Source organism: Nilaparvata lugens, chromosome 12, assembly GCF_014356525.2.
Source record: "Nilaparvata lugens isolate BPH chromosome 12, ASM1435652v1, whole genome shotgun sequence".
Taxonomy (NCBI): domain Eukaryota; kingdom Metazoa; phylum Arthropoda; class Insecta; order Hemiptera; family Delphacidae; genus Nilaparvata; species Nilaparvata lugens.
This window is the reverse complement of record NC_052515.1, coordinates 10,172,135-10,196,986: the sequence shown is the minus strand read 5'-3', so window position 1 is coordinate 10,196,986 and position 24,852 is coordinate 10,172,135. Positions and strand designations below refer to the sequence as shown.

The 24,852-nt window shown below is 33.4% G+C and overlaps 1 protein-coding gene across 1 annotated transcript in view; it reads left to right on the top strand.

Moving 5' to 3' along the window:
• Positions 1-24,852, top strand: part of LOC111052237 (neurobeachin) — a 790,401-nt gene that overhangs the window by 505,569 nt on the left and 259,980 nt on the right. Inside the window, 4 exon segments of the mRNA XM_039439449.1 lie at positions 13,047-13,173; positions 13,626-13,745; positions 16,729-16,875; positions 20,086-20,196. Coding sequence (XP_039295383.1) covers positions 13,047-13,173; positions 13,626-13,745; positions 16,729-16,875; positions 20,086-20,196 — 505 coding nt within the window.

Below are 24,852 nucleotides of genomic sequence, written 5' to 3'. Positions count from 1 at the left end.
TTATGAGGGAGAAAAACAGTACAAAAGGAAAGAATGAGGAGAATATCATGAGGAAGAGGAGAAAGGAATAGAGCTTGAGAACTGGATGATAAGGTGAGAATGAGAAGAACAAGAAGATGAGAAGGTTGTTGGATTAGTATAAGAAAGGTGAAGAAGAAGAAGAGGAGAAGAATGAGAAAGAGATTTAATCGATAAGAAGTGGGACAACTAACAAACAGCAAATATTCTACGTGCCGAAAGGCCTCCGGTTCTATTCCCAAATAGAATTGCGAATAAGGGAGAAGAGAGAGAGAGAAAGAGAGAAGCTTGGAGAAGGAGAGAGAGAAATGTGACTGTAATACCATTTTGCAGTTCCATTTCCTAGTCATCTCTCCGTGTATATTTCGTTTTGCATTTTCATATCAATTCAAACCTTCACTTCATATCTATATTACGAAATCCAGAGCTCTATATATTTATTTATATATATACATGAATGTCGCGTCGAGTGGTTTCTCCATCTCATTTTCCACATCTACATATATGTACATAAGTTTACAATTTACATAGATGAGGGAATGTGAGGCTGTATACAAATATTCATACACGGTTGGAAAGTTTTTCATCTACGGTTACATAGTTTGCCCGAGTTCTTTCTGTAATTGTCTATCGATTTTATGTGCGATACTCGACTATCGGACTATCGGTTTTGTAGGTCATTCGATATGTTCCAGCATAGAGAAACGAAAACTATACTAACGATTTAGTTCATCTCTGGTTCTCTAGGTGAGAAAAAGATGAAGATTGAAATCTGTTGAAAGTAAAGATTAAAGTCTGTAGATAGCCTAATTTAGATATAGAGCTGGATGTTTGATCCAAGGCTGGACACACACACCGATTAGTCAAGACAAAACTATTCACGTTTAGTCACAATACTTCACATTGTTGCTTATGACGCAATCACACTTATTAGTCACTAGCCGTTAGGCTCGCTTCGCTCGCCATATCCGTCTAGCCAGGGGGCTCCGCCACCTGGACCCCTGACTGGATCGTCCAAAAATGAGATCAGTGGGCTCGCTTCGCTCGCCTGCATGTAGACCTCAACTTAATGCCAACCTGACAAAATTTTTAATTTAGTTACCAGAACAACTGTTTCGAAGAGGTACTCTCTCTAGATTATAGTTCTATATTAACATATGGTATGCACATTTCAATTATAATTTTAAGATATTGGAATAAGAAGAATATACATGCTAAAAGACGAACTTTAAACCCTTAAAAACCACCCTTAGACTTGAAATATCGCCAAAAGATTTCTTAGTGCGCCTCTAAAGAGCCAACTAAACATACCTACCAAATTTGAACTTTTTTGGTCCGGTATATTTTTAGTTCTGCGAGTGAGTGAGTGAGTGAGTGAGTGAATCAGTCAGTCAGTCAGTCAGTCAGTCAGTCAGTCAGTGAGTGAGTGCCATTTCGCTTTTATATATATAGATTGCAATTAGCATAGCCACCTCTAATACAAGGCCCCGGCCTTCGAAATTTCAACGTCGCAGTGTAGGCCTAGAATCTAATACATGATTGGTGACAAAGATTTAAAAAAATACCAGCTGATCTTTTTCACCAATCATGTATTACATTCTAGGCCTACACTGCGACGTTGCAATATCGTAGGCCGGGGCCTTGTATCAGAGGTGGCTATGCTAATTGCAAGTACTAATCAGTGTGAGTTGCACCATAAGCAACAATGTGAAGTATTGTGACTAAACGTGACTAGTCTTGTCTTGACTAATCGGTGTGTGTCCAGCCTTAGATCAAACATTCAACTCTATATCTAAAATTAGGCTATCTACAGACTTTAATCTTTACTTTCAACAGAAAGTGCAATTAGACATGACTCCATGAGCAACTATGTGAAATATTGTGACCAAACGTGACTAGTCTTGTCTTGACTAATCGGTGTGTGTCCAGCCTTAGATCAAACATTCAACTCTATATCTAAAATTAGGCTATCTACAGACTTTAATCTTTACTTTCAACAGAAAGTGCAATTAGACATGACTCCATGAGCAACTATGTGAAATATTGTGACTAAACGTGACTAGTCTTGTCTTGACTAATCGGTGTGTGTCCAGCCTTAGATCAAACATTCAACTCTATATCTAAAATTAGGCTATCTACAGACTTTAATCTTTACTTTCAACAGAAAGTGCAATTAGACATGACTCCATGAGCAACTATGTGAAGTATTGTGACTAAACGTGACTAGTCTTGTCTTGACTAATCGGTGTGTGCCCAGCCTGATTCTCGATCTAATTGATACAAAATTGAATAATGAATGATTGTTCAGATGTGTTTGACTTTTCTGAGTATAAACATAGAGAAAAAATAGCGTAAGTAGATATCCCATGGTATAGGGCGATTATATCGCAACTTTTACTGTTATCTCAAGCCGATTACTGTCGATTATTGTCGATTTTTACTGTTTTGACCGAGTAAGAGTGTATGAACGGCACAATATGAGAGACTATCAGCGTCATAAAGCTTCACAGGAAAGAACTACGTGGACTATCAGCTTGAGATAACAGTAAAAGTTGCGACATAAACGCCCTATACCATGGGATATCTACTTATGCTATTGTTTCTCTATGGTATAAACTTCTCTACTACTGTAATTGAAGACTATTATGCATCACAAGTGGGAATTCCACAAAACGTTTCTTCAAAATAAAATGTTCTTGCATTATTTTCAGTAGCTAATACCATTGACAAAGATGTATCTACATATTCTCTCTATGTTAATACTCGAGCCACACTCATACTTTGTGAATGAGGGAGAGAGGAATACGGGAATAAAGAGATAGACAGTGAGAGGAAAATGTGAATTTTGTTTTAGTTTGCTATAGGTGAAGAACAAATTATAAGAAAAAAAAGAATATGGTAGAAATTGTGGAGACTAGTTCAAGTGAAAGAAAATTGAGAGGAATGAAGGAGAAGAAGAAGAAGAAGAGGAGGAGGATGAGGAGGAGGAGGAAGAGGAAGAAGAAGAAGAAGAAGAAGAAGAGAAGAAGAAGAAGAAGAAGAAGAAGGAAGTGAGTAAAAAGAAAGAAGAAGAAGCGGATGTGGAAGACTTGGAAGACACTATGGAAGAGTAAGCCGGAGGTCTTTAAAGAGACATATTATATCCCATTGCAAACATCAAACACTTATGAATATTCAAAAGCAATCAAGGGACGATAAAGAACGTTCTTCAGGGGACAAAGAAAAAGAAGAAGATAGGGCAAAAAGAAGAAGAGAAAGAAGAAGCAGAAGAAGAAGGAGAAGATTACGAGGAAGAAGAGAAAGGAATAATATCCGAAGGATCAGCAAGAATGAGGAAGAGAGCTTTGAACAGAGAGGCTGAGCACTAAGCTCCACCTGAAAGGTGGTCGGTCATAAATATTAATGGCTAAATATGTGTGGTTATGAAAATATGGCCGAATCTGAAAACTGAGGTACAACGTGGTCTTCAAGTTATAACGAGGATCATGTATGCTAAAGAATTTTGGGTTATAGTTGGTAGGGACTTGAATATTGTGGGATTATGTGAAAGGGATGTACGTCAACGTAAGTTTGAAATCTTGATGGGAAATTTGCAATCGAAGGTTGGGTCTTATATTATCTATCTACTTTCCACCAACTTTTTTGCTCTTTCTCAATAATCTTTCTTAATCTTCTCTCCTTCTCCGTCATCCTTCTCTTCCTTCAACTTTCTATCAAATTCAAAATTTCTAGTTTATTTCTTTCTGGACTGAAAATTGGACTCAAATCAATTCAAGTTGTAACATATTTTAAATCTGGGTAGATGAAAAGCCCTAACAGAAATAGTAATAGGTCTAAAAATAAAGTAATTGGCTAATATCGCCAAGCAGATAATAAACAAGATTAGATAGCATCAGCTTGTTCTGGCTAAATGGTACAAGAACTTAAAAAGGATTTGAAGGAAGTTTACTACTCATAAATAGATTATTTATAAAATATTTGAAGATTGAGGTTATATAGAAGTATTCACGGATCGGTGACCTAGAGATCGATCAAACCGAAGAACGTAGAATCTGACCAAAACCCCTTGGCAGAACTTTATTGCATTCGGAGGGTGTGCAATGTGAAAAAACACCCGTCCACGTGGCTAATTATTAGGTAGCATGGAATTAATATTAATATATAGAATATTAACTAGCATGCAAAGAGCATAAATAAAAAACCAAATAAAAATAATTTAATGTATTCAGGAAATAAGAGTTACCAGGCGCATGAATACCTAATAAAAATTTGCATGCACCAATAGTAAAACGGCAGTTAATGGGCGGCAACTGTAGGCCGATTCAAAAATATTTATATATATTTATATAATTGTAGTAGATTTTGTGTAAAAATTTGTGTAATCTATGTTATCAATATGGCTCGAATGCATAGAAATTATTAATCATATAATCTAAGCAATATCTTGGCATTTTTTGTAAGATCTATTTGAATTTAATGGCGGAGGATTGAGATATTTAAATTTTATGCTAATTTGAAAGTCGGAAAGAGAATCTGTAAAACTTGAGAAGGAAGAACCAGCACTCGCCAGCCAGATGCCACCATAAGAGGACCCCAAATATTTTAGAGCGAAGTACCTTATTAATAATTTTGTAAAAGTTAAAGTTAAAGTAAATTATTAAATTTCTTAAGAAGACTTCGTGATGCTATTGTGAAGCAGAAGTCATTTTTCATTATAATTAAATTTATAACCCCTTGGAGGAGACGATTCCGGCTACCATATTCCGGACCACATGGAGTTGGATCGATATCGGCGACTTACAAGAAGATTTTCGACACGTGAGTGATTTAAATTTGAATTTAGTGATGGGCGCCCTAGTGCTTCGAAATAATCTGATGATCAAAGCTAGCTCGCCGAAAGGGTTATTATAAATTACGAAATTAATAAGAGTAATACTTGCGCAAGTAAAAATTAGTATTAAAGGTATTTAATTGAAAGAAAAATATAGATCAATATTTTAGAAATTTCTATTTAATCAAAGAAGTACGAAATCTAGGCTATCAAACGTATGCATACAATATTAATTTTTTTGCAATACAATTTGCGATAATTTATCATAGTTCTAATTCACTAGATGAATGGCTCTACCTATTCCGTCAGGTGCCGAATCTTACACCCTGAGATAAAAATATATTCGATACAAATAAATCTACTAAATACTAGAGATTTTAATATATAGATATATTTGGATTATTAGTGGCTAATTTATCAAGCTGATCTTAGAGCACATATTTATGATTGAATTATCCAAGCAGACAAGTATTAGCAAGTACATGTCACAGCTACATGCAAAGAATGCATATGATTTCAAGATAAAGGCACATGGTAATGATTCGTGCCATAAATCTAGAATATAAAGTTAGCCTGTGATATTTTTATTGATTTCAAATATTGTTCTATTTTTATATTATATTTTTTATCGCTCTATATATATTTTTTGCCTCGACTGATCTTTGCATTATTTATGTAATATATGTGTAAAATTTTCATGGTGTGCAATTCATTTTATATTCCTCATCTCTATAGTATAAGTATCATTTATATATATATATTTATTATTATTGAATTACAAGAGTTATTGGAGAAGCCCATATCTAGGCCTATCAAGATTTTTTAAGACTGAATATTATTAGAAAACCACGCCCTATTATATTAAATCTCATGCTTTACCGACTGATGCCAAGCAGGAGGCTAATCGTTATTTTATATAAAGAATAACGTGACACAAAGACATGGCGCCCAACGTGGGGCCACGGATACGACACAAAGACATGTCGTACCAACGTGGGACTGATGATGAGAGCCAAGCTCATTGAATAATTATTTGAAATTAGGTCAATAACCATATTGAAAATTATAGATAACTTATACGAGTTGTGAGGAAAACTGGCGAAGGAAAATTTGTATTACTTTTTGGGGAAACAAGAGCTTTAAATAGAGAGAAATTATATGTTTTAAAGAAAATTTTATATTATTAGTACTGTGAAAAATTACATGTTTATAGAGAGCTATTATATTTTATGGGCCTAAACTGCTAGTCAGAAATCAATGAATAGTATTATTATATTATAAGAGCTTAAGTAATAAATAGGTTACCTGGCTTGTAATGTCCATAGTCCTATCCTCATTTGTGTCCTTATTAATGCCTTGTTGGCCAAAACTTTCATTTTTTTTAACAAACACTTGACACTTAATCCATTTTTAAAATATGAGTCTCTTTTCGTCCACGCAAAGTAAGGTAGCAGACACACTGCAGACGGCGATAGTAGCGGAGATCGACGCTGAGGGGGGCGCGATGGAGTCCAACGCCCAGATATCTTCAATCACCGCCAAGAATCCTGTGAACAGTAATAAACCGTTAAATGTCTCCCAAGAAGCAATAAGGAGGGTTATAGTAGAGGGGATGATCAAGTCATTTTCTAATAGTTTAGAAAAAACAATGACCACAGTAATGAAGAACTTAAAGGCGGAAATGAAGGAAATGCGGGAATCATTGAAGGATACATCGGTAAGAACGAGTAAGGAAACTGCGGACACAATATCAGCATCTACCGCTGAAAATCAAGAACTAATTACAACCGATTTAACAGCAAAAATAGATACTGTCACTTGTGAGTTAAACGAAAGAATAGATAACCTACCAGCACAAAACACTTCGCAAATTCATGAAATAGCTCACCCAAATTCTGATATAAATCAAAACATAGTACAACTTGAAAATCAAATACATCAATTTCCGCACGAGAATATAGAGCCTATTCCCATAGCAACGTTTGATTCACTACACAGTTTCAATGAATTAGGCCGTTTTGACAATACCGACCGCTATCTCCAACCTAAAGAATTTATAGAGCAGATAAAACTAGTTCAATCATTAACACCCACCTCTTGGAATTTTTGGCGTCTCCGTTTGACTAATTTATTGATTGGCGAACCCCTGATGTTCTTTCGGAGTAGAGCCCATGAATTTACATCATTGGATGAGTTTGTAGCTGTCTTCCTGGAACAGTATTGGAGCAGAAGTAAACAGTTGGACGTGCTAGCGGACATCATATCATGCGAGTTCAACCCTAACTTAGACGGTGCATGTACCACTTTCGTCACTGCCCTACAGTTTAAAAATTCTCAATTGAGCGAGCCCATTAATGAATCGGCATTAGCAAGTATTATTTTAAAGAAGCTACCGTATCAAGTTAGAATGGCACTCGCCACACAACCCATTACTGATTGCAAGCAGCTGATTAATCATTTATATGGCATACAGTCTGCAATGGCAATATCAAACCACCGCTCAGACCAGAGATACGCATCAAATCAACATAATTCAAAATTTAATCCGCATAACAGCCAAAAATATGAACCGGTATCATATGATCGCTACCGATCTGCTCCTCAATTTGAACGCCGCTATGAGCACAGGCAAAATGGTAATTGGAATAATGAAAAATTTCAAAATCGTACAACCAACCACTATGCCCAGCAGAGCAATCGTAGGGATCACTATGATGGCCGTGATCGATTAAACTCACATAATAATCACACACAAAACAGTTACAACAGAAATTATAAACCGCCACCTCAACAAGTAAGTACAAATTATACATTAGCACATGCAATAGGATTGAATCAACAAAAAACCCAGAACCCAGCACCCAACGACCCGCCACCAGATATACAGGAAACTACAGCTAATAAACCAGGACTATATGATACCCCCGATATAACAAGCACAAGCTCAAATGAAACAAACCAAGAAAAGCAGGATATTTCAACGTCATACACCACATTCAGAAGTGATTTACCGAAAACATTATTAGAAAAACCGAAAATATTAGAAAAACAGATGTTAATACAAGATAAACCACCACCAAAAACCAGCTGTAAGCATCAATCCCTACTGAGCATCCTGTTCCCCGCCGACAATCCATCACCGCAGGTAGAGCAGCCCGCACATCAAGAGACCGCCACCATACTAACCGCTTTGAAAGTCACACTCGCGCATCAAGAGACCGCCACCGCACCCCGCGCATCATTCGACCCCACCAAGGCACCCCAATGAACCCAGGATAGAGTACCAAGAGGATGACACCAGGGAGGACGGACTACCGGATAAGAGGAGCGACCACCGCAAGGCCCGGGGACGGAGGCGCCCGAGGACACCCGACCGGCATCAGGACGAGGAGAACGGACTACATGACCGAAGGAGCATGCATCGTAAGGCCCGGAGGCGAAAGAAAAGGAGGAACCGCGCGCGCCGATGGAGGCCGCATGCACGCTTCAAGAGGCAAAGAAGAACACCGGACCGACACCGAGGAGGACAGGAGCGGACCGACGTCGTGCATCCGCGGCACATACGTTTTAAAAGCTATGATCAGCGATGCGACCGGCAAAATGGACATAATAAATGGGATAAAAACGGAGCTACTAAAAGGACTACTACGGATTCATGCATGGGCAACAACGAAATGGACTACTTATTGAGAATGATGAAGGATAAACGGTGTTTGAGAAGATTAGAGGAATTAAAAAATAATATAAATAAAATGGAAGTACCTGGCTATATGTTGAGAGATTATATTGTTAAAAAGTTGATAAATGTTTGGATATTGTGTGTAATGATAGTTATGGCTGTGATATTAGTAAAAGACTGTGTTGTGGATAGGACGAAAAATATTGTATTGTTGTTGTTAAATGGATCTATTATTGATGATTGGAAGTGTTATATTATTGAATTGTTTATTATGATGATGAAGCCTAATAATGAATTTAAGTGGATAGTCTTGAAAGAAAATAAATGGAAGGCTTTGGATCAATTAAAAGAAATTATTATTAAAGGAACAAGAAATTATTTGAAGAGAGAATACACCAGATACCGGGGTTTTATATTCATGAAGATAAATTATCAATTAGGACAGCCTCACAAATCAACAGCAGATAACCTAACCGGCCTAAATCATGTCAACAAGCAGAAAGTCAAAAGATACGGGAAAAATCACAACAATTCTACATGCTATATCGTCAAATTTGAAATAATATGATAAGAAATCAAGGAAAACATTATCATCAGACCGATTACTAACCTTCCTTAATAAATTTTAATCTTGGTATAGGACCGCGTGGCAACAATCCAATGTTTTAATTCCTTCCAACCGTTAGAAGCCTGCAATAAGAAAAAGAATAAATTTTAAATGTGTAATTAAATTATATACATCAGATAAAAAAGGACACAAGCGGGGATAATATATTTAAAATTTGTAAATTACCTTTTTAAGAGAATAAATTGAGCAGTTAGGTTAATAATTATGAAATTCGACAGCAAATTATGTAGAACCAGTGACCAGCTGGGCAAGGCCACCTGAATCAAATATGTAATGCCTGCAAACATATGATTATGAAAAAATACTGTACCCAAAAAAGTTATTTATTATTGTTATTTATTATATTTATTAATGTCGGTATATTTATTTATATGTTTTTATATTTATTACTTTTAATTATGCCACGTTTGTTACCTGAAAAGACTTAAAGTGAATACCAGTTACCAAAACCAAAGAGCCATTAGCAAAAGAAAGTATTGTACCTGATGTATAGAAAATTATTTATATTAAGACCTAAGAAATACTATAAGATATAAGCCCAGAAGTTTATGAATCGAAATTATTGTCTAAAAGGAATCATTTATGAGAATTATGAAATGTGTGTAGTTAAGTTGGCGGCCCTGCAAGCGGCGAATTTAAAAATTACTGTGTTGTAAATGTTGTCAGGAGGAGTGCGTTTAGAAGTTTATATTTATGATATTTTTATGTGTGTTGAGGAGGAGAATTTGTTATTGTATTTGATAAAGGTATAAAGGAGATGCAGCAAATATGTCTGCGAAATGTGATAGAAGTAGGAGAGTATAATTTATAAATAAAGTATAGTGTATATCAATGTATTGAAGGGTGGGTTTTCATTAAAAACATTGTGATTCTCAAATATTTTGAATTCAAACCCAGGGGCGCGTGTAACATATTTAAATCTGGGTAGATGAAAAGCCCTAACAGAAATAGTAATAGGTCTAAAAATAAAGTAATTGGCTAATATCGCCAAGCAGATAATAAACAAGATTAGATAGCATCAGCTTGTTCTGGCTAAATGGTACAAGAACTTAAAAAGGATTTGAAGGAAGTTTACTACTCATAAATAGATTATTTATAAAATATTTGAAGATTGAGGTTATATAGAAGTATTCACGGATCGGTGACCTAGAGATCGATCAAACCGAAGAACGTAGAATCTGACCAAAACCCCTTGGCAGAACTTTATTGCATTCGGAGGGTGTGCAATGTGAAAAAACACCCGTCCACGTGGCTAATTATTAGGTAGCATGGAATTAATATTAATATATAGAATATTAACTAGCATGCAAAGAGCATAAATAAAAACCAAATAAAAATAATTTAATGTATTCAGGAAATAAGAGTTACCAGGCGCATGAATACCTAATAAAAATTTGCATGCACCAATAGTAAAACGGCAGTTAATGGGCGGCAACTGTAGGCCGATTCAAAAATATTTATATATATTTATATAATTGTAGTAGATTTCGTGTAAAAATTTGTGTAATCTATGTTATCAATATGGCTCGAATGCATAGAAATTATTAATCATATAATCTAAGCAATATCTTGGCATTTTTTGTAAGATCTATTTGAATTTAATGGCGGAGGATTGAGATATTTAAATTTTATGCTAATTTGAAAGTCGGAAAGAGGATCTGTAAAACTTGAGAAGGAAGAACCAGCACTCGCCAGCCAGATGCCACCATAAGAGGACCCCAAATATTTTAGAGCGAAGTACCTTATTAATAATTTTGTAAAAGTTAAAGTTAAAGTAAATTATTAAATTTCTTAAGAAGACTTCGTGATGCTATTGTGAAGCAGAAGTCATTTTTCATTATAATTAAATTTATAACCCCTTGGAGGAGACGATTCCGGCTACCATATTCCCGGACCACATGGAGTTGGATCGATATCGGCGACTTACAAGAAGATTTTCGACACGTGAGTGATTTAAATTTGAATTTAGTGATGGGCGCCCTAGTGCTTCGAAATAATCTGATGATCAAAGCTAGCTCGCCGAAAGGGTTATTATAAATTACGAAATTAATAAGAGTAATACTTGCGCAAGTAAAAATTAGTATTAAAGGTATTTAATTGAAAGAAAAATATATAGATCAATATTTTAGAAATTTCTATTTAATCAAAGAAGTACGAAATCTAGGCTATCAAACGTATGCATACAATATTTAATTTTTTTGCAATACAATTTGCGATAATTTATCATAGTTCTAATTCACTAGATGAATGGCTCTACCTATTCCGTCAGGTGCCGAATCTTACACCCTGAGATAAAAATATATATTCGATACAAATAAATCTACTAAATACTAGAGATTTTAATATATAGATATATTTGGATTATTAGTGGCTAATTTATCAAGCTGATCTTAGAGCACATATTATGATTGAATTATCCAAGCAGACAAGTATTAGCAAGTACATGTCACAGCTACATGCCAAAGAATGCATATGATTTCAAGATAAAGGCACATGGTAATGATTCGTGCCATAAATCTAGAATATAAAGTTAGCCTGTGATATTTTTATTGATTTCAAATATTGTTCTATTTTTATATTATATTTTTTATCGCTCTATATATATTTTTTGCCTCGACTGATCTTTGCATTATTTATGTAATATATGTGTAAAATTTTCATGGTGTGCAATTCATTTTATATTCCTCATCTCTATAGTATAAGTATCATTTATATATATATTTATTATTATTGAATTACAAGAGTTATTGGAGAAGCCCATATCTAGGCCTATCAAGATTTTTTAAGACTGAATATTATTAGAAAACCACGCCCTATTATATTAAATCTCATGCTTTACCGACTGATGCCAAGCAGGAGGCTAATCGTTATTTTATATAAAGAATAACGTGACAAAGTGGATAGCATAACCTATAATTTTTATTCATTCATAACTCTACCTCATTGTATTATAATTCATCCCCTCATCATCACCTAGGCTTGAAATACTTCTAGAAAGTCACCTTTGTAAAATAATAAATAAAAAATTGATATCTATCTTCCTCTTACATCGTACTTGCATCTTCGTTCCTCTTCTTTTTTCTTCTTTTCAACATTTTTTCTATCTTCTATAGTTTCGATATTCCCAATTTAACAATTTTGATTACCGGTACCATATCTTTGTAATCAAAGTACAGTAACGGAGTTCTCACTTCTACTTCACAATTATTACTTCCATTTTTTGTTAATTTGCTCCACTTTAAATTTTTCAATCATTTTATTCTTCGATTGAGTTACTATCAATTTTTTAAAGTTTTATCAAAGTTCAAGTATCGACCAGGCAGCACTGGCAGACTGAGGCCCGGTTCACAAAAGCAGGTTAAATTTTAATCATGATTAAATTCCACAAGAACCAATCAGAGGTTCTGATCGGAATCAGAGAAACTGGCTTCTCTGATTGGTTTTCGTGGAATTAATCACGATTAAAATTTAACCGGCTTTTGTGCAACCGGGGCTTAGGTAATGTGTAACAACTTAATGCACTGATTTTATTAAAATTTCCTTGCTCGATACCAACAATTTTTCTAATCAAATTCAGGAATGAAATAGTCTGGACTAACCCTGATTTTTCGTTCCCAATCAATCTATGATTAGGTTAGTTTAGCTTAGTTTCCTTTTCATCAAAATAACACTACGAAATCAAGCTATACTTGCAGAGAGTATAGAATGTAAGAGAATGTATAGTAATGTAGTATAGAGTATAGTATATTCTATCCTCACTGAATACTTGGTAGTATTTGATTGCATTTTCCATTGATGAATAAATAAAGTTATACAAATGGAATGCTATATAATGTGGGGAATGTACTATTTTTGTACTAATTTCTATTGTACTATTTCTCTTTTTTCAGTTTCAAAACAAGTAAAGGTGTTGGTTACTCGGCACATTTCGTGGGTAATTGTCTAGTGCTCACTTCGATGAAGATCAAGGGCAAAGGATTCCAGCACTGTGTCAAATACGAGTTCCAACCTAGAAAGGTAAGAAATATTATGTCCAATGTTTATTCCAACTCATTTTATAATGAGTGTTGCGGTAATTATAGCTTAATAAAACAAATTCTTATAATAGACGTAGCCTAATTCCATTTGGGCCTTCAGACTGAAAAATCATTCTCAGAAGTCTATATTATGGATAATTGAGGAGATTTCGAATCATTCAAATGTTAATTTCTATAATATAGTAGGGTTAGTATAAATACACTGCAATCTAGTAATATAATATTAAAATAATAGGAACATAATATTAAAATAACTCGGTATATCTCCAACAATGTGATATTCCCAAGAAGATTCAAACTAAAATTTCATGTAGCATGGGAATCCCAACTTTCAATTTCCAATTATTGGGAAATATCTATGTCCATTCGTTGCAATTTGAATACTTTAAATACTGTTCAGTGTTTTAAATATTTTGTATGTGTTTGTTGCAGTGGTATATGATAGCGATTGTCTACATCTACAACCGTTGGACGAAGAGTGAGATAAAATGCCTTGTCAACGGTCAACTTGCATCTAGTACGGAAATGGCATGGCTAGTCTCAACAAATGATGTAAGTTTAATCATTTACAATTCAATCAAAAACAATTCAAAGTTATTAGCCTACTACTGTAGCTGATCCTTCATTTTATTTATGTAGTCATATTTTTTGAAAATGCACATGAATTGGAAGGTATCAACCAAAATAAGGTTTTAGAAAAATCAAATTGAAATTTGGAATTTCAGTTTTCTTCCAAAAAGCGATGATGTTTGGTAGTCAGGTTGTTATAGCACTATTGATAGCACCATTTAGGTATTTATAGCACTATTTAGGATATAGCACTATTGACATTTTTTGATCAATATTTTCGATCAATTCAAAGGAATGAGAACTAAGAGAAACATCCAATTGTGATCATGTTGAACTTAATGTACAATCCAATCATCAAATTAATATGATGGTGGTTTATTGAAATGTTGAATTCCATTTCATTTATTGTTAGATGTTTTCTATGATGTTCAGTAATTGCATTATTGTTTGATTATTTTATTTATTTAGAGAAATGAGAACTCAAAGTAACATTCAATTCAAATCGTATTAAATTTCTTGAAGTTCACTATTCAAATAAATTCTATTGATTTATTGCTTGATACAATGAGTACATCATCAAAATAAGGTAACCTTGTGCTATTCCTCTCCCAAATTTAGATAAGGTATAATATCAATAATATGGTATAATATTGATTCACAAACATACAAAATCAATATATTAATATAAAACAAAAACATACGATAACATAGGTGGGTCGTAGGCTAACCTTATCCTCCGTAACGATGAATTAAATAATATTTAGAAATTCATAGCAGTTGATGATGCTGATAGAAAAAATGATAATAGCATATCATTTAGAAGCGTTTCATATGATTAAAATAAATATATTATTGATAATAGTATTGTTATTTGTTAATGGAATTGAGTACAAATTCACTTAGAATCAATTATCTCACGGGCGATCACAATCGAGTCATGTTTTCATTAAACGCAAGTGACTTTTCAATTAACCCACTTTAATAGATTTTTCTCCCCTGTGAACCCCCTTTTTTACATTCTCCATCCACTTTTCCTCCATTTCCACCAAATTTTCCTACATTTTCCACTCACCCTTCCTCCGTTTTTCACACACTTTTCTTGCATTTCCACCCCCATTTCTCCCATTTTCTACCCACTTTTCCTTCATTTTCCACTCACCCTTCCTCCGTTTTCCAACCACTCTTCCTCCATTTCCCACTCATTTTTCATACATTTTCCACTCACTTTTCTCCCAATTTCCACCCATTTCTCCCATTTTCCATCGACTTCTTCATCACCCCTCTCCCTCTTTTAATTGCTATATATATGCTCATAAAACCCAATCTCCACAGCAATTAGTTGACATACATGCTTCTCCTCTCCCAATTAAGTGAATTACCTATCAATGGAGAATTTTGATAACGATTTTCGTTTTTTAGAGATTTTATCATATTCTTCGCAGCCAAAACCAATTTGCGCAGATAATTGAAGTGTCAGTTAATCTGAAAATTGAGATACAATGTGTAAACTGATCAATATTCCATTACACGTTCCTGCAATTATCATTCTGTATCAATTAATGAGTGGTGAGGAGGAGGAAGAGGAGGTGGAGGAGGAGGAGGAGGAGAATTGGGTTAAATTGGTTGAAACATGCCAAATACAGGAGTAGGGTGGGAAACTATAAAGGGTTTAGATAGTGTAGGATCTGCGCTTTAATTTTTTTCCATAGACCTAATTGGATTAATGAATTAGTAAGTGAATGAATAAATCAATCAAATAAATGTTTATTCCCCAAAAAAACTAAAACTACTATTATTACAGAAAATATTACATAGTTTACAATATTGCATACAATAGTTAGTTTCATAAATATCTTATAATGTGTCCTCTACATGATTAGTGTTTGCTGTGTGGAAATTGACCTACTCCACTAATGGCGTACCATGTTATAGTAGGTTTGATTATATTACTTTATTATACAATAAAGTAAAGAACTGGCTTATATACGTATGGGATAGGAAATTCATGAATGACGCATCATCACTTCTCAACTACTCAACTGATTAAATTCAAATGTTGCATAAAGATCCTTAATTTACCGAGGATGGCTATACTTACTTACTTACTCCTCAGCTCTACAGGTCGCTAAAACCCTTGGCCTCCCTCACAAAGCCTCTCCATGTCTCCCGATCGACAACCTGCCTTTTCCAGTTTCGAACTCCAAGCGTTCTCAAATCATGCTCAACGTCATCTGTCCATCTATTCCTTGGTCTTCCTTTCCTTCTTCTATTTTATATTCTTTCCCTCCATATACATTTGGCAATCCTTCCATCACCCATTCTCAGCAAGTGCCCCATCCACCTAATTCTGCCAGCTTTAATAAATCGAGGATGGTTATAGGCCTATTTTAAATTCTTCAAGATTTCAGAAGGTCAAGTTTTCAGTTTGACAAGTTTTTAATTAGACCTTTGGTGGAGCACGGATTACCTGCTAGTAAATAATAAATGGATCACATAGTTCTATACAGAGATGTGTGGACTTAGGCACAAAAAATGTACTACACCAGTTTAAACGGAGATTGAATCAGCCGTTGGTTTAAACCTGGAATGTAACACATTATAATGAATGCAACCATTCTAGTAAACCTATATTTGCGTATCAAACGTAGATGGTACGCCCAAAAGCCTCTGTATACTATTAAAATGATGTGCATTTTCAAACAACTGGTTTGAAACTTCAATACAGCCAAGAGAGTATTTTCAAGTTACTTTAATAGAGGGAGTTTACAAAAACTATTACAAAATGTGGAGAAATAACTGGATATGGATATTACTAATAACAAAAGTCAAAACATGATGAGCACAATACAGTACAAATAACACTGTAATCTATTTAGTTGCATGTAAACTCTGTTTTGTAAATTAAATTGTAAAAGTTTTCTGATTGATTTGTAAAGTTTTCACATAATATTTTGTTGTGTTGCAGCCGTTCGATAAGTGCTACATTGGCGCGACACCCGAATTAGACGAAGAGCGAGTTTTTTGTGGACAAATGTCGGCCATTTATCTGTTCAGCGAAGCGCTTACCACTCATCAGATATGTGCTATGCATCGGTTAGGTCCTGGTTATAAGGTGAACTCATCTTTTATCAATTCATGGAAATTGTCACGCATTATTGAACATTAAACACTGTCACATTATTTGAACATTGTCAAATAATGTCATTTATTGACATTGTCAATCAACATTTGTCATTTACATTGACATTTGGTATTGTCAATTATGACATTTCAACAATGTTTGAACATTATTATCGCATTTATTGAACATTGTCACATTATTTATCTATTTATACATTGACACGTACAATATCACTTTCATTAAAGTTTTATCTTCCGTCGCAAAGTGTGGCAACTTAATGGTAATAAATTATCATCTCTGTTGCTTTCAATAATAATGTTTTTTCATTCAACTTAGTTTCGGTCAAGCCACATGAGGTGTTTTTTTAAACAAGTCGGTAGAGCAGGAAGCTTTCCGATTATCTGATTGGATTGGCGTTCAGGAATCAGCTGATAATTAGCTCTCTGATTGCTGATTATCGGCTGATTCCTGAACAGGGAATCAGCTGATAATTGGCTCTCCGATTGCTGATTATCGGCTGATTCCTGAACAGGGAATCAGCTGATAATTGGCTCTCCGATTGCTGATTATCGGCTGATTCCTGAACACCAACCCAATCAGATAATTGGAGAGCTTCCTACCCTGCCGACTCGACTGGAAAACGCCTCATGTAGCTTGAACCTTAGTTATTTAATTTTTCACGAGAAATTTAAATATTATTTTTTGGCAGAGTTAAAACTTTTTAGTCCTCTCTAACTCTCAACTTTACAATAACACTACAATGAAAATCTTATTATAAAGTAATTATCATAACTTTTATTGATTTCCAAGGCTGATCATGGACGTAAATATATTATAGTTTTTTTCTTTTTGTGTAGTTGAGAAGTTGATATTGTGGTAATTATTCATATTAAATATAAATACTAAGAAATTGTCAAAAACTACAGATTTTATTGATAGTTAGAGTTTATAATCAGTTTATACTCGGTTTACTAGCATAAATATTCTGTTTAATAGCATACTCAGTTTATACTTAGATTATCAATGATTGACAATGGTGTAACAACCGAAACCGGTCTTTCTAACTGTCAATAGAATCTGTGGCTTTTGACAATTTCTTAGTCTTTTTATTTAAGATGTTGAATTCATAAAACATCCAATACTGAAAAAATTGAAAGGAAAATAAATTTAAAAGTCTAAAGTAGTCTGTCCTAATCTGTAAATGAATTATAAGTAATATCAGTTTTGAATGAAAAAGACTAAGAAATTGTCAAAAAAACACTGATTTCTAATTGTATTAGAAAGACCGGTTTCGGTTATTACACCATTGTCAATCTCTGATAAGAGTTTATCATATTGTGGTAATTATTCATATTGAATGAAAAAGACTAAGAAATTGTCAAAAACCCACTGATTTATTGATAATTAGAAAAACTCTTATCAGATATTGACAATGGTGTAATAACCGAAACCGGTCTTTCTAATTATTAATAAATCAGTGGTTTTTTGACAATTTCTTAGTCTTTTTCATTCAATATGAATAATTACCACAATATCAACTTCTCAACTACACAAAAAGTTATATCAATTTTTCTAAGACCATAAATAGTAAGTAGCAATTAGACTTCTAGTATAGATGTAACAGTTAATTCAAGTTTCATAACTACACTTAGTTCCCATTTCATTAATTTATTTATTTCACTTCTTTCTCATCACATCTTTTCTCAATTGGTCCATTCATAAAATCATCATAAATAGAAACGTTTGTAATATCATTCATCCCTTTATCATTCACTATAGTGAGGTCCCCGTTATAATGGCAGAGTTTGATTGGCAATGGTATAGCTATCCTTCTCTATCATTCACCAAAGCGGATAGTGCTATCTCTTTCTCGCTTTGCTCTGTTGCCAGATCCTCTTTTTAACAATGTAGAATTGTTAATTAATTAACAAGATATCCCATCTTAATCATGAAAATTCATTATGAAATTATTGAAAAGTATTATTCCTTACTTAATAAAATATAATTGTTTATTTTAAACTGGAATGAACAGTTAATATTACATCAATGTTTATTGATATTTCTGTATTATTATTTATTATTTTCTTGTGAGAAACCGAATAGCTTTGAAGCCTGCTCTTGCACTGCATGTTGTGTATTATCTTTATTTATGTATTGTTATTGTAATTCTGTTAGAAATTTTATTGTAATGACATGGCCTAGTGTACTGTATGTATTTTCTGGCTGTAATAAAATCATTGAATCATTGAATCAATAAACCTGTATCAGCTACCGTCTATAGAAGGCATTGACAAGTCAGAGGATGGCAACGTTTTTCTTCTATGTCTCTTTACTGCCATTACAACGTGGACCTCACTATAGGCTTAGAATACTTGTAGAAAGTTGCCTTTTAGAAATAAATAAAATTAATCTATTGATTTATGTTGGCTAGGTATGAGCACAACCTACATATATTATTTGGACTATTTGTGACAAAATTAGAAAATTGAAGAAGTCTTGGGCAATAGCCTGTTTTTCTTTTCTGACTATTGTATTTGTTTGCTCTATCCAATAAATAAATAAATAAAAAATCAGAATGAAAATAAATTAATAAATAGAAAATCAAATAAATATAAATAATAATTACTATTAAATTTTGTAAAACTTTAAAGTGAAAAAACACTCACATTATTTGATGTGGCGACGTCCGTTTCGTGCTGGTATTGCACATTTTCAAGTCAAACAGAAACTGATGTGTTTAAGGTTCTGAGGGTGAAATTTGGTGGGCAAATTTCACCAAATTCCAATCACCAAATTTCACCCTCATAACCTTAAACACTTCAGTTTCTGTTTGGCTTGAAAATGTGCGATACCAGCACGAAACGGACGTCGCCACATCAAATAATGTGAGTGTTTTTTAACTTTGAAGTTTTACAAAATTTAATAGTAATAATAATAGTGGAAACAAGATGGATAACCAACAACATAAATAATAATTCATAAAATGAATACATAACTATTTAATTTAATTATAAATAATACGGTAATTATTTCATTTATTTCATAATTTATAAAATAAATAATTAAAAAATAACTGAATAGATAAAAAATCAGAATGTAGTAATGTACTGAGAATTTCCCGATAAGGAACCACCAGAAACACACTAATTAATGATGAATATAATCAATTTTAATAATTGTTTCAATTTGTTGACGTTGCAGAGTCAATTTAGGTTTGACAACGAGTGTCACTTGAGTCTGCCAGACAACCACAGGAGGGTGAGTGCCTCGCAAGGCTCAGAAGTTAGCATGCAGCTGCACGATCTCAGACCTGTAAGATTATGCATCCTCATTTTCATTTTATTATAGTTGTATCAGTTACATTTCATCAATAGTTACTTGAATATAGTTGTTTGGTTGTAGTTTTAGTGATAGTTTTATAGCTTAAACCATATCATGTTGGGGTTTTTTCCATGTATCTTAGGGGGGACGATGACAAACTGGGCTGCATTCCTTAGAGTGCCAGTTTGGCGGTGCATGCAACGACAAACTGGGCTGGAAAACCAGCCCAGTTTGTCGTCAGCCCACTTTGTCGCCAGACCAGTTTGCCGCGGTCCCTCTCAGGGTCCATATAAATCTCAAATCATCTCAGTACAAAAGAGATGGGATTTTTGTAGCCTACTACGGTTGGAAAACTAGAATGGATTCTGTAATGGAGTATGAACACGGATGGAATACCGTGGTCATAGACAGTAGCATTACTCATTGAAGTACTATTATAAAAACCTAGTGAAATACTAGACTATAGTTGAACTGGTAGTTGATCCAGTTAAGCCAGTTACAAACACTTCAATTTTTGGACGTACAATTTTTCGCCGTCCTTATAAATTCTATTAGATTGAACAAATGATGCCAGACTGATTATGTTTGTCAATTTTTGCCACACTGCACAGAACGCAGCTGTTTTCCAGTCCCTACGTAGATCTGAAAGACATTGTTTGCAGACGACTCTCGTCTGACGTCAGAACAGGTTTCTTTCCGGCCTAGGCCGGAAAGAGTACCCTTTCCGGCCGCTTTTTGAAAAATTTTGAAAAAGTGTTTGGACAACTGTGCCATATGGTGCATTGTGTTCAGGAGGGTAAGATAAGAAATTTCCACCTCAATCTGAGTACCCTATGACGTCTGGTTTTTGAGATATGAGACATCAAAGTTCCTCCCCCCCACTCATAAAACATTCTTATTCAATAATTTATTATAATATAGCTGATGCCAGAAAGCTAGGGGGGCTTCGTGGGTCACATGGTGTAACCTACTCACAGCTGATGCAATGCATCTATTTATTGCCAAGCTAGATGACAACTCTACTTGACAACATCAGCTGTTGGAAGGCACAAGAGACCCACGAAACCGCCTCAGAAAGGTGTTTACGGTATTCGGATAACATATTCCCGAGGAAACTATCCTCATACCGTAAACACCAACTTTCTGTGCTTGTAGCGTAATATATACTATTTCGTTCAATCCATTTATAAGGACGGCAAAAAACTTATGACCACAAATCGTGTAACAGGCTTGATAGAGTGTGAATACGGATGAAATACCGTAGTGTTCGATATTATTACTTATTCAAGTGCCATAAAAACCCTAGTACAATACCAAACTATTACTTTATTAAGCGGTAGACCTACCTGAGTAAATTTATGAGTGATTATAATGGATTTTCATGTCAAGTGCTATACTATATTATTTTATAGTATTATACTATATTATATAGTGCCCACTCTATTATTTACCTACTTAATATCGTATTAAAATGCTTTTTGAACATAATATTCTGTTATTATGGCTATAGGCTATTATTTTCGAACACCTTTGAAAGAAAGGTCTGTTATGAGAAAGGTAATATTATGTTTGAACACATTAGAATGTCTACAAGGTCTGTTATGAGGAAGGTAAAATAATATAAAATAATATATGTTTATAAAATATAATATAATAAATAAAATATAATATAAAATAATATTATGTTTGAACACTTTAGAATGTCCACAATAGTTTTGTTATGAAACAAGTATAAGTTGCAATTACGATCAGAGATTATTTCATAGATTACTTTTCATGAAACGCCACACTGTAAACCTTGTGAACACCACTGTGACGGGATAGGCAGAATTTTTAATTTGTGTCATGCGAATCTCAGTGATGTAGCTTATACAAGTCCCAAAGCGTAGCGTTTCAATAGAGTACCTTCAATATTCATCCATGATTATAATTGCAAATTGTACCTATTTGATACTGAAGGATTCTATTATATCAATCGCATTGAAACTCTAGAACACTTTCTGTTTTTCAAGTGACAATCTTATAAGGTGAGACTATACTAGAAAACTCAAGCTCCATGCAAATATATATTTTAAATTATATGATGATTCTAATTATTTGGGACAAGATTGTTTTCTCTCGAGGCTGATTATTTCATTCAACTTGGATAAATTGTACATTTTAAGAGACAAATTAATTGCTTCATACCCTCTGCAGTTGTATGTTTTGATTCTGTTGGTCATTATCTTGACCTAGATCATCGTTGGTTTGAATCGATTTAAATAATTTTTCCATTTCACCAGTAATGATACTCATTATTCCCTCAATAAGAAACAATTGTGTACCGTATCTAGTGAAATCCTTTTATCAAAAAACAAGAAACTGTGATAACGTTCATCATTTCAACAATGACTTGAATTGAAAATCTATTTGCAAAACTGAGTGTCTGATTAATTGTGTATATAAATGTATAATTTTTGTTAATCTCATCACTCTATATACACGCACTACAACCCACTGTTATAGTAATCGTTTGTGTGTAATATACTGTTGCCATAAATGGGTGTTACATTCATTCATGAGGTATGTCAAGTTTTCAATCAACGTACTGTAGTTTCATTCATTGATTTTAATTTACAAATTTATACCAATAATGTAGACACCCAAAAGAGAATGCTTGTTTGTAAAATAATATTGTTGATTGAAGTTTGTAGATGCCCGTGGACTATATAAGTAGAAGAAAAATTCCTTGTAATATTTGTTTGAGAACATTTAGTTTTGTAGTTTTTGTAGTTTAGAGGAATTGTTTTACATTAATTTAGTTTTGAATGTCTTTTTTTATCCACTTCCATCACAATTGCGTAATGGTAGTGTTTTGGCAAAATATTTTCATTGTAGATTTTATTTTTGATTTGTTATTGAACAGCTATAAGATTATCCCACCTAAAGCAGTTTTTTTTTCAAGACAAATTCTTTAAAATTGTATATGCTTTACTGATTTTCAAGCACAGCTTATTGCAAAAGCAGTTTTTCAAGACAAACTCTTTGAAATTGTATAGGCTTCACTGATTTTCAAACACATATTGTTGCACTGCAAGATTTATCTCAATTTTGTAGTCATTTTTAGTTTTGTCGAATTGATTATTTTCTTGCATACAAGCGGTGTGCTTTTTATAATGATTGGATTGTATGAATTCCTATTGAATTATCGATATTTTTATTTAACTCTCATGTGTTTCAGTCACCAGCATGTTTGAGATTTTGTTATTTCTTATTTTCATATTTATTGATTGTGTTGTATAGTTGCTTTTTGTATTGTTGTATGTCGATTTTACACTGTTATTTTTAAAAATATAGTAGATTACTATTTAATATTGCTATTCACTGCTCCCTGCGATATTGTAAATTGCTTTGAGAAGTATGTGTGGTTCATTATTTCAAAAATAACTCAAAAGATCCATTTGGATAAAATTAAATTCAAATAATGATTGGGCTCTCCTTCTAGTATTAAGAATAGCACTGTACTATACTATAAAAAATGACTTTCTTTTTAAATGATTTTCAAAAATTATAAATTCATTTATTCAATCATTCAGAATTACACAACTTACAGAAAAGTACCACAGGCTTATAAGCCCAAAACGGTTCCAATTCTAATTTTATACTACAGTTCAAATGTATCTAATAAATATGTGATTTTAACACATTTTTTTCTCACTCCTTTCAATTAATTACAGACTCACGCCATCAATGATCCAATCAATTGTAATAATTGAAATTGTCGTTCATGAAACAAAAACGTTATTGATTGGGAACTCGGGAATCGCCTTAAGGCTGTGCGAAGGCTAAAAATAAACTTTCTACTCGTGATATTTTTTAAAGTTTTCCGATTTGTATATCATCAAGCTATCAAAATGGAAAAGTTTCTCAGGAAAACATTTTTTTCTGATCATTACTTTTCGAGATATGAGGGATATAAGTTTGAATCTTTGGGACAAAACATTTCAAATTCGGTAAGATATAAATTCATGAGATTCAGAGGATGGATTCTTCATGGTATTGTTGATCTTGTAAAACAAAAAAATTCTGAAAATATCAATTTTTAAGACAGTTATCCAATTTACTAAAAATAACTTTTAGTTGAGTTATTTTTAGTAAATTGAATAACTTTTTCAAAAATTGATATTTTTAGGAAATTTTTGTTTTACAAGATCAACAATACCATGAAGAATCCATCCTCTAAATCTCATGGATTTATATCTTACCGAAATTGAAATGTTTTGTCCCAAAGATTCAAACTTATATCGCTCATATCTCGAAAAGTAATGATCAGAAAAAAAATGTTTTCCTGAGAAAACTTTTTCATTTTGATAGCTTGATGATATACAAATCGGAAAACTTTGAAAAATATCACGAGTAGAAAGTCGATTTTTAGCCTTTTGCACAGCCTAAATTGACTGTAAGGCCATCAAATCAAAATATGATATCAATTGGACTACAGGGGATTGTTAATACTATATTTATTGATTATATTTGTAGTGTTTTGTACAACTAACATTGACAATGTGATCACTTTTAAGTAAACATGTAACATTATTAATTAATGGGTGTTGTTACTGTTAATCCCTGCATATTCATGACAAGTTATTTCTGGCCAAACTCTGATCA